The sequence below is a fragment of the Cynoglossus semilaevis genome, chromosome 6 (genome assembly GCF_000523025.1).
Source record: "Cynoglossus semilaevis isolate Cse_v1.0 chromosome 6, Cse_v1.0, whole genome shotgun sequence".
Lineage (NCBI taxonomy): Eukaryota > Metazoa > Chordata > Actinopteri > Pleuronectiformes > Cynoglossidae > Cynoglossus > Cynoglossus semilaevis.
In genome coordinates, this window is record NC_024312.1 from 6,299,504 (window position 1) to 6,314,018 (window position 14,515).

Below are 14,515 nucleotides of genomic sequence, written 5' to 3' on the forward strand. Positions count from 1 at the left end.
GTGGGGGGTGGGGGGGTGTTTCTGCTGTGATGTTCCCAGTAACAGAAACCCTCTGTGTTTCAGTGCAGTCTGATTACCAACTCATATTTGTGTCAGTACCTGAGTCTGAACATTGTTATTACAGAATGATCAATGACCTGACCTTTCGTACGAGTCTAGACAGAGAGATACCAAAGGTCACTGTGGTGTGTGCTCCTGTAGGTCAGTGGTTGGCACAAATGTTGATGGGCTGATATTAAAGATGGATATTTTTACCCTGGGTTTGTGACTAACACTGTCGCAAAAAAACTATATATATTAAAATATATAATTTCACATTTGTTATATCGGCAGCCACTAGAGGGCACTTTAGGCTTGTCTACCAGTATCTGCTACATGCGTTCCACTGGAAATTTAACTCATGTATCAGTGAATTTTCAGGTTTTTGAGCTCCCCTTGATCTCCAGTCTAAATTAAGAGACTGATTTAGAAAAAGAAAAATAACCCAGCGAGGGACTGTCAGAAAAAGCTGGGTTGAACACTCGTAACTCGATGTTTCCTCGTTTCTGGAGGAAAATCTTGCAGTAATTGCTTACTCATAATAAAAGTCGTGTTTCGTGCTTTGTTTAAGACAAATGTCGTTGCTTTAGGCCACTCTCAAATGTTGACAGACTGGAAATAACTCTCTCATGTGGTTGTCAGGCTGGTTGTCATAGAAATGCTGTGTGAGGCAGGATGAGAACGACTTCAGGCACAAGTCCACATGACAGAAGCTACAGACAGTGGTTAACAGACAGTCTGCTCTGTGCTGGTGCGTCTGTGTCCCTGTGTCCTGGCCCTTTTTACTGGTTTGAACCCTGACCTTTTGAACCCTTCTCCGAGCCTGTGGGAACACAGGGGGAACCAGGCCTCGGTCATGATGAGACAGAAATGTCTTAGTTATAGATAAGGGAGGAAATGCTGGCTTTGGACAGAAGACGGTAAAAGACGGCATTCATTTTTCAAACATTCATTCATTCACCAGCAATCATTTAAATTTGAGTGTGACCTTTCCATCACTAATGTAAGTCACTTTCATGTAACCGGTAAAATCTTCAGCTGCTGTGTTTTCCTGGTTTAGCTTTACTTGTATGGATTATTTTATTTTTTATTTTTTGTAATTGTACTTCTCTTTTGGGGACATTTTGTATCAATTGCAGGATCAGGTTTGGGATCTAGATATTAAGATAATAATCATGGTCAGATTAAAGTTAGTGTAAGGATTGAAATCGGATATATTTTTATTAAAGGATTGCTCATAAATCACTTAGATATATATACATTACATATATATATATAATATATTTATAAATATGGTGTGTGATGAGCTGTTAACAGTCCTTGCCGTACTTCGTTATCTTGGTTAGGACTTAATTAGTTTCAAATTCAATTAGCAGCAGACACAGACTGAGCGGTGGTAACAGCAGCTGTTTGTCTGACCACACAGATGTAATCAAACTGCCGACTGTTTACAAATGACTGTGTGCCACGTTAGGGCTTCATAATGATGACACACTATTATTGTTGTATACGTTCTGAGAAAACCAATGCAGTTGGAGTGTGTGTTTGTGAACACAGCAGCAGTGTCATTGATGAGGTTTAAAAAGTTTTTTTTTTTTCATTATATTTCCAAAAAGGTACCCATTCATAAAAGTTAATGTCAGGAGTTTCTGTTGATGAAATGGGACAATTTTGTTAAATGTGATTTTTGTTTTTAAAGATGAAAGTAATAGTAATAATTGCAACACAGTCACAGACACAATGTTATATTTTGAACACAGCATTGTTGGTTTATAATCAGTTACGCCATGTCATTACTGTCATAGTTGTGAATTAACAGATTTATACGGTTTGACTTTTTTTTTTTTGCTGAATTGTGCCTTTAGACTGATTTAAGTGTATATTTTTCTTTTCACGACCCACGGTGGATGACTTGTCAGTGGGACTAAAGAGAGATTGTATCGATGCAAATGAGACACCGAGGCCGAGGATCAATTATCAACTGGCATAAACGAAGTAGCTTATCTCTTCTCTTTAATCAACTTTAAATTTCCCACTTGTCTCTTGGACTCGGGGCCACGTTCAATCTGGGGACGTTTCATCTCTGAGTGTCGTTTTACACGCCTCCGCTCGTCACAGCGGTGAAACCAGCGGACGTTTTATGCCCACGATGCAAACTTCAATCAGTTTTCTTAAAGTCTGCTTTCATCTCCTCTTTTAGTCTCCGCTGACACTGAGTTTAACTGAAGTGAGGAGAAGAGAGGGAGAGGGTTCAGCTCACTGGGTGTGATTTAATCAGCTGCAAGTGTTTTGTAACCTTCAAAAGTAAAGGAGGAAAAAAAAACCCCCACACGGCATATAGGTTGAAAACACTTCACTTCAATCAGTGTTTATTCCACAGGTTTATAATTGTCCTGAGAGACTCAGTCAACGTCATGTGATTTCAAGACCAAAATAACAAAAAACAAAATGACAAGTTATGTGGAACCGAATGATGGTGAAAAATGTGTTGACGTACTGTAAATATACTGTATACATGCATACATGTATACATGTATATATACAAAATGTGTTGACGTACTGTAAATATACATGTATACATGCATACATGTATATGTATACATGTATATATATTATATATATAATTATTACATAAATATATATACACATATATGTATATATGTATACTGTATGCAAATGTATAAATATATGTATATATGTGCGTTTATAACAAACATATACAAGTGTTTTTACTTATTTATTTTATTCATTATGATTATTATCATTACTTAAGTCATATTGTACATATTTTTAAAAATCTAATAGAATTCTAAAAAAAAATCCAATCAAGATTTTATGAACAGAGTTTAGTTACAACAATGAAAATATTACATGTTAATTAAATCTCATTTATATTTGGTTCAAGTTATTTTTAATACGTTTTTTAATGAAAACTAAACCAAAATTAAATTGGTTCTGTTGACTGAATTGGGACCAAATTCAAAGTCAATTCTGCTGAAGTTTTTCCACTAGAACTAAAACTTTTCTGTATCTTAAAACCACACGTGTACCAGTAATATGCTGCAGGTTCAAGTCCGTGGTCTGGATTTCTCATGGTCGTGTTCTTGTGGTTTTATCTTCTTCAGCTGGACAACGTGGACGAACAGGCCGCTCAAATCCGCAGAGAGCTGGACGGCAGGCTGCAACTGGCTGAGAGGATCGCCAGGGTGAGAAGGGGGGAGTGTGTACTACTGTATACGACCCTTTAAATGTATTTCTGTATTTTGTAGTAGTCTAGTACCATGTGGCAGGTACACTAGTACACTAGTACAGTGGTGTGATACAGATGTGCCGTGGCTCAAAAGAAAACCTTGGGAAACACTGGTGTATTTGTCCAGTATGATGGAGAACTTTACTAAGTGACATCTTCCCGCTCTCTCACACACGTCGTCCTCCGTCCTCCAGGAGAAGAAACAGCCCAAGTTTGTCTCTCCTGACATGGAGGCTCTCTTCGTAGAGGAGCTCCGCTCGTCTGTCAACCTGCTCATGGCAAACCTCGAGAGTCTGCCTGTGTCCAAGGGCGGTCCGGACTTTAAACAGAAGCTGAAACGCTCCACTTTGAACAACTCCTTCCTGGACCTGGGTGAAGAGGGAGACATCCTGTCCAAGTCTGACGTTGTGCTGTCCTTCACTCTCGAGGTCTGTGAGTGTTTTTGTGGAAACTCGCATGATTTTTATTTATTTATTTATTTATTTTTGCTTGTTTGTCCTGTTTGCTGCTGACTTTCAGAAACACAGAAATGAGAAATGAAATCCCCGGAACAGAATCAATAAACAATCGCTGAGATGAATAACAAATGTTTTATTCACGTGAACAGACTTTCTACACTGCAAATAAACAAGCTCCCTCACTCACTTGGTTAGTTTGACTAAATAAACTAGAATTTACCTTGAGGGGTTGAAATGTTTGCCGTTTCTGAAGCATTTCAGATTCTTTTACCGGTAGAATCTCTGTAAACTAATGACGTGCTGAGATGTCCTTGCAGAAGGAGGCCATTTTAATTTGATTTTTAAAACGTCTGGGACTTCTAGCAACCAGTCATGAATTCAAATGCGGATTGCGGAATGCTCTAGCAACCAGTCATGAATTCAAATGCTGATTGTCATTGTTAGATTTTGGCATTAAAACCCTTTAATTAGTGCTGATAAAATTAACTGCAGTAAATAACCTTGGAAATAAATTGATCTAAAATGTTGATGCATTTTAAGTGACTGTCCAATAATCCATTGTTTCCCAAAGACTGGGGCGCGGCCCTCAAGTGGGTCGCAAGATTGTTATTTTTTTTTTGGGTCGTCTCACTGTCATGTTTTCCAGGGATTTATCAATAATGTCTGTTGACTTGGGTCGTGAAGGTTTCTGACTTTCCCCAGAAAAAACAATTTGGGAAAGACTACAATAATCCACTAATCCCCAGCTAGCATGTGCTCAGCCGTGTCTCCACTGGTGTTTTCAGATTGTCATCGTGGAGGTCCAGGGTCTGAAGTCTGTTGCTCCAAACCGCATCGTGTACTGCACCATGGAGGTGGACGGAGGAGAGAAGCTGCAGACAGACCAGGCTGAAGCAGCCAGACCACAGTGAGTTCTTTGGCTCGTTTCTCAGTTACAACTTAACGAAGAATTCAGTAATGAAGAACCAAACACTGATAGTGAGGAGACGCAGACACACATTTAAAAAGAACACAATAAAAGTTTACATTTATTAGAAAGAGAAGACACTGTGTCGTCTCAAATAAAGACCAGGATCTAAAAGTTTTATCAGTTTTATCTGTTTTCATTCTTTAATGAATATATGGGTTTTATTTGGTGCAGCTTAATGTGGTTTTGTTGTCTTACAGGTGATTATTAGAGTCTGGTAATGAAGAGCTTAAACTTAGCCCGTCTCCACAGTAACTGGTGCTGCTGTGAAAAGACACAGATATATAATTTTTAATGTTTGGTATTTTCACACTGACAGTCACTAGAGGGCACTAGGCCTGTGCACCAGAATCTGCTACTCCTATACCAATGAAAATTTATATGGTCACTATTTTCACAGTGACAGCCACTAGAGGGCACTCTAGGCCTGTGTACCAGAATCTGCTACTCCTGTAAGTCACGACTTATAGTCCAGAAAATACAGTACAAGTCTAAACAAACATAAGCAAACATATCCCACCTTTCCTTTGGTAATGTCTGTCACTGTCCAGGTCAGGGCCGGTCCGCCCAGGTCAGGGCCGGTCCGTCCAGGTCAGGGCCGGTCCGTCCAGGTCAGGGCCGGTCCGTCCAGGTCAGGGCTGTTACAGTGTGTGACAGTATTAGTCTCTACTCACAGTCTACAGAACACAAACTGACTTTTGTTTTCCTCAGAATTTCTTGGCTGAGTACAAATCCATAATGATAATGAGCTCAGGGCTCAGTGTGAGCCGCGGTGATGATCTGTGTTAGGTGTTTGAGCTGGAGAACAAGAACAGGTGAAGACGTTCTCCTGTCTCTCTTCATCCCTGCTCTTGTTCATCTGTAAACCTAATAACACACGGCCGCTGCTCTTCTCCTGCTGCTGTTTCTATGATCAACCTGCAGAACACGTCTGTGTCTTTGTGAACCTGTCCATGCGATCATTACCAACGTAGTTACCAGTATTTATACGGACGTTACTACAGGGCATGATTACAGTCATTAATCACCCAGGAGCTTGATGTGAAAATAACCACATTAAAAGTCAAAATGTCAATTTGGATTTGGTTTCCTGTGAACCAACACTCACCAAAACATTGTTTTTCCAGATGTAAATTAGCTCTATTGAAAAAAAAAAATACTAGGGCGAAATTACCTCGCGGAATGCTTTGACTGTGTATCTGATAATTAGATTGTCCATCTACTTATCGTTGCTCTAACAGTGGTCCCAAACCCCTGGCTCTCGGGCTACTTCCACCCCACAGAGCTTCCCAAATCTGACTCGCAACTAGATGGTTTATTTTTTACCTTTTAAAGATTTATTTTCAACTGTTTTGAGACCGCTGCTCTAATACAGAGTTATAATTGTTCGACGCTCCTGGAAAGCACAGTATGTAACAGTGACTTCATTTCTCCACGACAGCTGCAAACAGTCGGGCTATTCTTGTGGAAGCATTTCTCACTTCAGAGTTCTGTGTTTGTAGATTTTAATACGATTTATTATTATTGTAATATAAAAAGTCCCTCGACTTAAAAAGTCTTAAAATCACTTGCTGGAATCTGACGGTGGAGCTGGAGATTTGGTATTTTATCACCTAGAGAAAACATGATGTGGAGCTCCATGTTGGTTTTCACCCTTCAGTAATTGAAGCTGTCACTCATCAAGATCGCAATACACACACACACACACACACACACACACGCACATATACTGTGCATACAGACGTGTGAACTCTGCTCACAAGAAATAACAGGAACACGTCTCTCGGTGTTGGTGATCTCCTTGTGTCCGTCTTCTCCGCTCCGAGGCGTCGATGTTAGACTTACTGTGAAATGAACAGCAGCAGCAGCAGCATCAACAGCATCAGCAGCATCAGCTGACACAGACAGGGCTAACGCTGCCTTTGGATCTGTGGTTGACCCCAGCGTTGACCTCTTGTCTGGGTCAAGTGTCCATTCAGAACACTGCTGTCTGTTTCTGAGCTGATTTGGCACGTGTTTCTCTCTCTCTCTCTCTCTCTCTCTCTCCAGGTGGGGGACTCAGGGGGACTTCATCACAACTCACCCACTGCCCTCAGTTAAGGTCAAGCTGTTCACAGAGAGCACTGGAGTCCTGGCTCTGGAGGACAAGGAGCTGGGTCGAGTGAGTCCATGTTTTTTAGGCAACACACAAAACTTCACATGTTATCAAACGTCTATAGTCACTGCTTAGTAAACTCTTCCTGTAGCGCCCCCCTTTGGTAGATTGGGGTGTTGTCGAGCCTCTGAATATCAACACATTATCAGTGTGACTTATCTTTACTTTATATTGTTGATTTAACCTTAGTTATAAACATTGACTGTATTTAGGAGGATATTTGAGTCTTAATTTGAATTCATATTTCAAACTGTAAAGTCCACTGAGACAAAGGTGTTTTGTAAATATGGGCTGTAATATTAAAAGCTGTTTGTCTTACTGAACAAAATAATTTATAAAATTAAAAATGATTGGATTTTTTTTCAGCTTTGGGGAAATTAAAGAAAATATATTGAGATTGAAAAACATTTGTTTCACCACATCAACCTTGAAATAACTCGGTGGACATGGGGGACCCCGACCCTCATTTTATATGAGAGTAGGAAATGTGTAGTAACAGCCCACAGACGTACAGTTAGGCTGATTTCTCAGACTCATTTTCTACAACAATAGGACGCTGTAGATTTTCAGCAAAAAAAATTCTTCTGTGTTCCTGAGATGTTTTCGAATTAATTAACAAATAATTCTCTTCCATGGCAGTGGGAGGGGGGACTAATGACTCCCATGTTTACCACACACTGTAGGTGGAGAGAGGTTGTGTGTGTTCAGGCTCAGACGGCCTTACGCCTGATGGTTGTGTGAAGAGTTTTACCACCGGAGTTGCGTTAAATGTCGATGTCTCATCATTAACACGGTTTCTGAGCCAAACAAAAACTGGCCGACACTGACCGCCTGCTGATGTCCCCTCAGGTGGTCCTGAACCCCACCACCAATGGACCAAAACAGGCCGACTTCCACAGGATGGTGGTCCCAAAGAACAGTCAGGACACTGAGCTCAAGATCAAGCTGGCGGTCCGAATGGACAAGCCCCCCGCGTTAAAGCACAGCGGGTGGGTCTCTGTTTTTTCTTTTTTTTTTTAATCTTTCTTTCAGTTTCTAGTGATTTAGTGAACTTCTTACTCTAAACCTCCGAGGAGTCAAAAATATGGAACATCACTCAGGTATTTTTTTTAAAGGTCAAGGAACATTTTAAAGCAATTTACTTGCTTAGAAATCGTTTAATGTCAGACTTTAAATGTTAATCTTCCAAAACTTCTGTCTAACAACAAAATCACAGAAACAATTACATACATTTTTGCGATTTGCAGCTCAAAGTGTAGCCATTCTTTTTTTCCATTCTTTTTTACGTTAGTGTCAATAACTTATAGCTGGCTGACAGCTCCATCTACTGGTTTTATTAAGGTATGTGGGGAAAGAATCAGCTGTCGCTGACATTCATTACCACAGCAAATTATTATATATTATATTTAGGCGGCACAGTTCTGTAAAAAATCAGATCACAGTGAAGACAACAAAGAGGAAAATACCTAAGGTCAGGTTTGTTTGACTTGAGGTGACTGAAGGTTGTTGTTTATTATTTGCAAACACTGAATGGACTGTGAGGTTCCTTGTAAATAAATGAGACCTTTATAGTTTCCCAATGGAAAAAAGTTCGTGTTTAGCAGAGGATGGTTTCGATCCATCGACCTCTGGGTTATGGGCCCAGCACGCTTCCGCTGCGCCACTCTGCTTGTCGTAGTCTATTGTTATTTTTCTGTATGTTCTGTACACAGGAAAAATCTTTGTTAAGCATAGTTCTCTTTTTGTCCAGCAGATGGAGGCAAAACACCACTTTCCTAACCCCAGGTTTAATTTTTGTGAGAATTATTCCAGATGCTTCTTTAGCCGATAAGGGCCACACTTTGGGCTGCATTGTTGAACACCATAAACACACCAGAGTAAATGGTTTGTGTTTTTGTGCCTACACATCTGTTGATAAATTCAAATGTGACCATTCACTCGGTATGATGGTACAACATGTTTTTTGTTTTTACTAAAACGTACAAAATAAAACTGCATTAGATCGAAAATTCCTAAAATTAATAAATAAATTAAATCTAGTTTTCTGCATATAATACTAAGTTCTATTTCAGCTGTTCCCAACTTCGGCTGTTTTTTAAAATGTCCACTAGGGGTCAGCATCGGTCTCCTCGTGAGTCCAGTTCGTCTTTGGTTGGTTCGTCTTCTGGCTTTTCTTTATAGTTCAAATCAAGGTTTTTGATACATTTGTTAGAGACATAAGACTGACGGGCCAAACAAGGTCTGTGTGTTACTTTTATAAAGAACACAGGTAAATGAATGGAGGCACAAAAAAAAAAAAGTCTTAGAAGAAGCCGACTGATGGCTGCTGCTGCTTAGAGGAAAGAAAAAGAGCACATACAGAAAATGTTTTGCTACCTTTGTGTTATTTTTCATGGGTTCACGCTGCAAAAAAAGAAATCCATGAAAAGGAGCCTGATAGGTTAAAGACGTGAGTCCATTAAAGGGCCAGCAGACGCAGGAGCATATTTTACTTTTCAGGGAGAAAAATAAAGCACTCGCCCAGAAGAAAACACTTGGAGATGTGTTTAAAAATGTATGATATGTTTATACAAATATACGTACAGGAAGGAGGCAATGTTGTTGGTACCACTGTATATTTCCCTCAGCTTTGATCGTGGTCCATTCAGCCACATTTGTGTTTTCAAATAAAATATAAATTGGATATAAATATAAAAGGTGGTTAAAAATGAGCCCCACGGCACGTCAGTGTCTGAATATCCAGCCAAATGACGAGCTGGAGAAGTGGATTGTTTGCGGGGAGAGCTAAGTTAAGTCTGCGGTGAACTCTGTGGACGTGGTGCAGTGTGACTTGAATGGGAGTTTGAGTTTGAAACCCTGCAGCCGTGGCACCGACAACCCAACCGTACTCACAAGTGGCCGGCGAGCGGGGCCGCGTGTTAACCCGGAGTCGTGGCGAATGGCCCAGATTCTCAGTCTAGACTTGTCGCTGCCTTGACTGGAGGCCTTTTCTTTGAGGGCGGGCAGCAGGGCTGAAGAAAGGGGTCTCGCCATCGATTGATTTTCCTCACTTGCACTTGCCTGTATCCCACGCTTCAGGAGGCTCCGGAGCAGCCATTGATTGAAAGGCCAAGCTGGTCATTCTTCCATTTTCTTCAAGTCCTTACCAATGAGCTGCTGTTTGTGTCGTGGCCTTTCTCAGCTCAGGACTCTGTACTCCCCCGGGCCCCCCGCATGCATGACCCTCCTCAATAAGGCAGGAAAGGCTGCTTTTAATATGATACAAGCTGAAATTGTTGTTCAATTAGTTGGGTTTTTTTTTTAATTAAATTAAATATATATATTGTATTGTATACCCTTACACCAGTCATGAGCAAACTAAGGCCCGGGGGCCAGATGCGGCCGGCCAAACTTTTTCAAATGATATAATTTGTTTATATTATCATTATATTTCTGCCTTTTCCCTGCAATACCCACGTTTCCCCAATAGATGGCGTAGAAAATGATAAAAGCATTTTAGCCTTCATGCATGACTTTGACATGTCATTTATCTTAGTTCACACTAACGCTCCCTCTATCTGCTCCTTATGTCCTAATTACCCAAAAAAAATGTAAGAGATCCTCATTTGTTTTAACCAATAGAAACTGGAGGAAAAATATTTATATCCATACAATTTTGCTGAAACTCCAGAAACATGTTACACTGAAGAAACTTGGGCCAGTGTCACGATCCTGCTTTTAGAACTATTTCTTTTTCAGCTAAAATGTTGACTTTGTAGTTTTTTGGGTTTTTTTTATGTTTAGCTTTGCTGAAGAAGTCATTGTATCAAAACCAGCCTAATCTTATCATCCTTGTGTTCCAGGCACCTGTACGCCGTGGGTCAAAGAGTCTGGAAGCGCTGGAAGAAAAGATACTTCGTTCTCGTTCAGGTGAGAGGGGAATGATGTCAGATTTATTCACAGTTATTTGTCGACGCAGGAGAGAGAAGAAAGACGACGGGTCACATGAGCTGAGATTTAATATAGACACAGCTCTGGTTAGGATTTGCTGAAAATACCAAAAAAAAAAAAAGTGAGAGTTAAGAGTGTATTTGCTCTAATGCACTGTTTTTGTCAATTAATGTGTAAAAGAATTTCTCTTTAAAGAAAAAACAAACTTGTAGCCGAGAGGTCGCGAGGTAAACAAAATTAAACAAAATTAAAGTGAATAAGTAAACAATTTGCACTTATTACCTAAAACATCTCACCAGAAATAATAAAAAAAAAACAGAATTAATGTTTCATGATTTAGTTTCAGAAATTCCTTGTTTGCTGTTTGTTGTTTTGTTTTTTTTCTCAAGCTTTTAGTCACGAGGAAAATCAGGCTTTTATTAAAAAAGTGTTTTCTCAGATAAACAAAGCTGAGAGACTCAGACAAGTCTCAGATAAACAAAGCTGAGAGACTCAAATTTAAATGATAAATGTCACTTAATTTTAATTCTAGTTGATAGTTTTTGATTGGTTTTAATTGGTAAAGTCATTTTTACTGGAATCTCAAATAGACTGAGTGGCACAATTTAATGAACGAAAATGGAAGTCAAATATTTCTAAAAACTTAAGTTATTTCCCTCATAAAACTTTTTTTTCTCCTAAATAAACAACAATAGATGCAGAAGGTCAATTCAATTATTCTAATTGTAGCTTTTTAAATGAAAAAATAAAGTTGTTTGTGTCCCTTTGATAAAACATTAACTGACAGTGTTAAGAAACTTTTCTGCCAACTTTATTTTTGTTGAAGAACTGATGTTGTTTCATCTGATGAAGTTTAAAGTCTTAAACCAAAAATACAGTAAAACATAAATTAACTCAAACGTTCATCGAAAGGTAAAGTATAAAAATGTACAAAATTAAATTAAATGAACATCATCAGCTTTACTGCACTGTATGTCGAATGAAACAATGAGAAAAGATTGTGGGCGATGGAGGAAAAAAAAAATCAAGAATGGATTTTGCTGTTAAATGTGTGTGACCTTTGACCCCTACGACAGTACCACATTATAAATGCTGCGTTAAGGGCTGAAATTAGAATTTTACAGAAGCCAGTTGTCATTTTAGACACACATTACACCGGCCTGGAACATAGTGGTGCAGTGGTGCGTCAGTCGCATGTGCTGTACATGTTGTTGTGTTGTTAAATTATATGCTTCAGAAGGACTAAAACGTTTTCTTTGTTTGTTTTTAGTTTTCATTGCACAGAATTAACAGAATGTTAAAAACCTTTCCTGGTAAAGAGGTTTGTACAGATTTAGACCATTTCAAGAAGAACACAGTGTTAAACGCTGTATTAAGAGTCTAAGGTTTCATGTAAGTGACAGATAGGGTGACCCAACTGAATGGTAGTGTTTGGACGTTTTTTTTTTTCCTGGAAATCGTGAATGTTGTCCCGTCTTTCAAATACTAAAAGTTCAAAAAGGCTGTGAAGACAATTTATGAGGTGTAATTTACTGTGTATCCGGTGGCTGTGAGCAACGTAGGGCTCACAGTCAATCGAGTATAAAAAAAGCATTTTAATTTTATTAGTATTTCAATCCAGAATAATCTAAATGTGCTGCATCTTCGTGATCACATGTCCCACACGGTCTCAAAGATAATCTGTGTCGTGAGGTGTTAATGTGTTGGTCACGTGGTCTCCGTCCTGCAGGTGAGTCAGTACACCTTCGCCATGTGCAGCTACAGAGAAAAGAAAGCGGAGCCTCAGGAGCTGATGCAGCTGGAGGGCTACACCGTGGACTACTGCGACCCCCAGCCAGGTACAGTGGATCACTGCGTCACACTGGCCCGAGCGCTGGACACCAAATGAAAAAAAAATGACGTGAATGTCCGTCTTTAACTCGGAACCGATTAAGTGTTAGTGATTTAAACTAAGAACGTGGCCACAAACAGCTGCTGCTCATGACGATGGTATTTCTAGCTTGAGGTGCTTCAGTGATACAAAAACTTCCCCACATGGTGTATAAATAACAAAATGTATCAACTGTTTGTCAGAGCAACGATACCTGAGTGGACAGAGGTGTTTTTGGACACAGTCTGTGTGATGCTGCACATGCTTTCTAACAGTGTTTCAAACCTTCAGTCCCCGGGCCACTTTTGCCCCCCGCCCCACATGTTAGTTTTAGTTTTTTTGGCCCTCCTATGAGTTAGCATGAGCAACAGCGACCCCGCCGCTCTACCAGTTTTAAATCCCCTGCTTTAAAATAATAAAATAATATAATAAAGAAATGGTATATATGGTATATATATTTTTACCACTTTAATTTTAATTTTTTATGTGTGTTTATTTCACTCAGTTGTTTTGACAAGTAAAACTGTGTGGGCAGAAAGTAAATAAAAATCATATTAATGATGAAAAAAATAAACGGTTGATGAATTAACAACACTGAACACTGAAATAGGTCTAAAGAAATATATATATGGACAGATTTATTCTTCACAGCTTACGTGTGTTTGTTGGAAGTGGGAACATCAGTCGTCAGAGATGCTCCTCTCAATGTCTTCCTCTCAAGGTCTCCAAGGCGGTCGAGTGTTTTTTAACGCTGTGAAGGAGGGCGACCTGGTGATGTTTGCCTGCGACGACGAGTCGGACCGAGTTCTGTGGGTTCAGGCCATGTACCGGGCCACGGGCCAGTCCTACAAACCTGTGCCGCCGCTGCAGAACAAAACCACAAACTGCAGAGGAGCGATTCAGAAGGCAGCGTCGCCCATCAGTGAGTTCCACACAGATTTTTTTTCTGATGAAAACTGTTGAGTAATGAAATGCTCTTGACCCGTGGATGTCTCAGATTGTTGCAGAGTAACTTTCCAATGCCGAGGATAGACTAAAGGAATCCAGAATCTAGAATAGGCTTTTGAACTTTTCAATAACCTGAGTCGTCACTGGTTATTTTTCATTTATTAAACCTTGATTTCTGTGGCGTTCGGTGCCTTTGTTTACAACTTCACCGTCACATTTCTCTTTTTTCTGTTTACAACTTCACCGTCACATTTCTCGGAAAAGCAGCAGAAAATGTCGTCTTTTAATTCATCCCAGTGGTCGTTCAGAGATTTATTAGCAAAGAACTTACCGTAGCCATGGCCACTCTTTTGACAACCATCTGGAATCCTCCAAGAATTAGAAGTAATTTGGTTCTGACCTTAAACTCTTGTCTTTTTTTACCCCCCACATCCTCCTTACTTTATTTTTATTCTTGTAACATTTACTTTAAAAAAAAGTCCTCACTATTTTCTGTCTTTATTCTTCATATTTTACTGCTTCGTTTGATTGCGCTGAACAAACTTTTCACAGACTGTGACCAAAAACAATAAGGACTTTTTTTTCATACATCGATCGAACTCTTCCCATGTCATTGTTCCACTTCATTTTACAAATATTTCCACTTATTTTCCTCTGGTTTTTTTCCTCATTTTCATTGCAGTTATTTCTTCTGTTCATTCGCACGTAATTATTTTATTTGTTATCTACACATAATAGTTGCATCAATGTCAGCGGGCTTGACAGTCGCCTCCTCCCAGCCCGGCACAGTGACACCAGGAGGCCGGTACTGAGAGATGATTACAACAGTATTTGTTTAACGTGCCACGACGGCGGCCGTTCTTGCAGCCGCTCATTAGCGTTTAATGAAAGAGATTGA

At 39.6% G+C, this 14,515-nt stretch overlaps 1 protein-coding gene across 3 annotated transcripts in view; it reads left to right on the forward strand.

The window, feature by feature from the left end:
* Positions 1-14,515, forward strand: part of cadps2 (Ca++-dependent secretion activator 2) — a 104,407-nt gene that overhangs the window by 30,530 nt on the left and 59,362 nt on the right. For all 3 annotated transcript variants that reach the window (XM_025056111.1, XM_025056112.1, XM_017033227.2), the window contains exons 4-11: positions 3,165-3,245; positions 3,484-3,717; positions 4,533-4,654; positions 6,764-6,875; positions 7,719-7,858; positions 10,712-10,778; positions 12,529-12,637; positions 13,391-13,591. In XM_025056111.1, the coding sequence (XP_024911879.1) occupies positions 3,165-3,245; positions 3,484-3,717; positions 4,533-4,654; positions 6,764-6,875; positions 7,719-7,858; positions 10,712-10,778; positions 12,529-12,637; positions 13,391-13,591 (1,066 nt within the window). The remainder of the gene's footprint in view (positions 1-3,164; positions 3,246-3,483; positions 3,718-4,532; positions 4,655-6,763; positions 6,876-7,718; positions 7,859-10,711; positions 10,779-12,528; positions 12,638-13,390; positions 13,592-14,515) is intronic.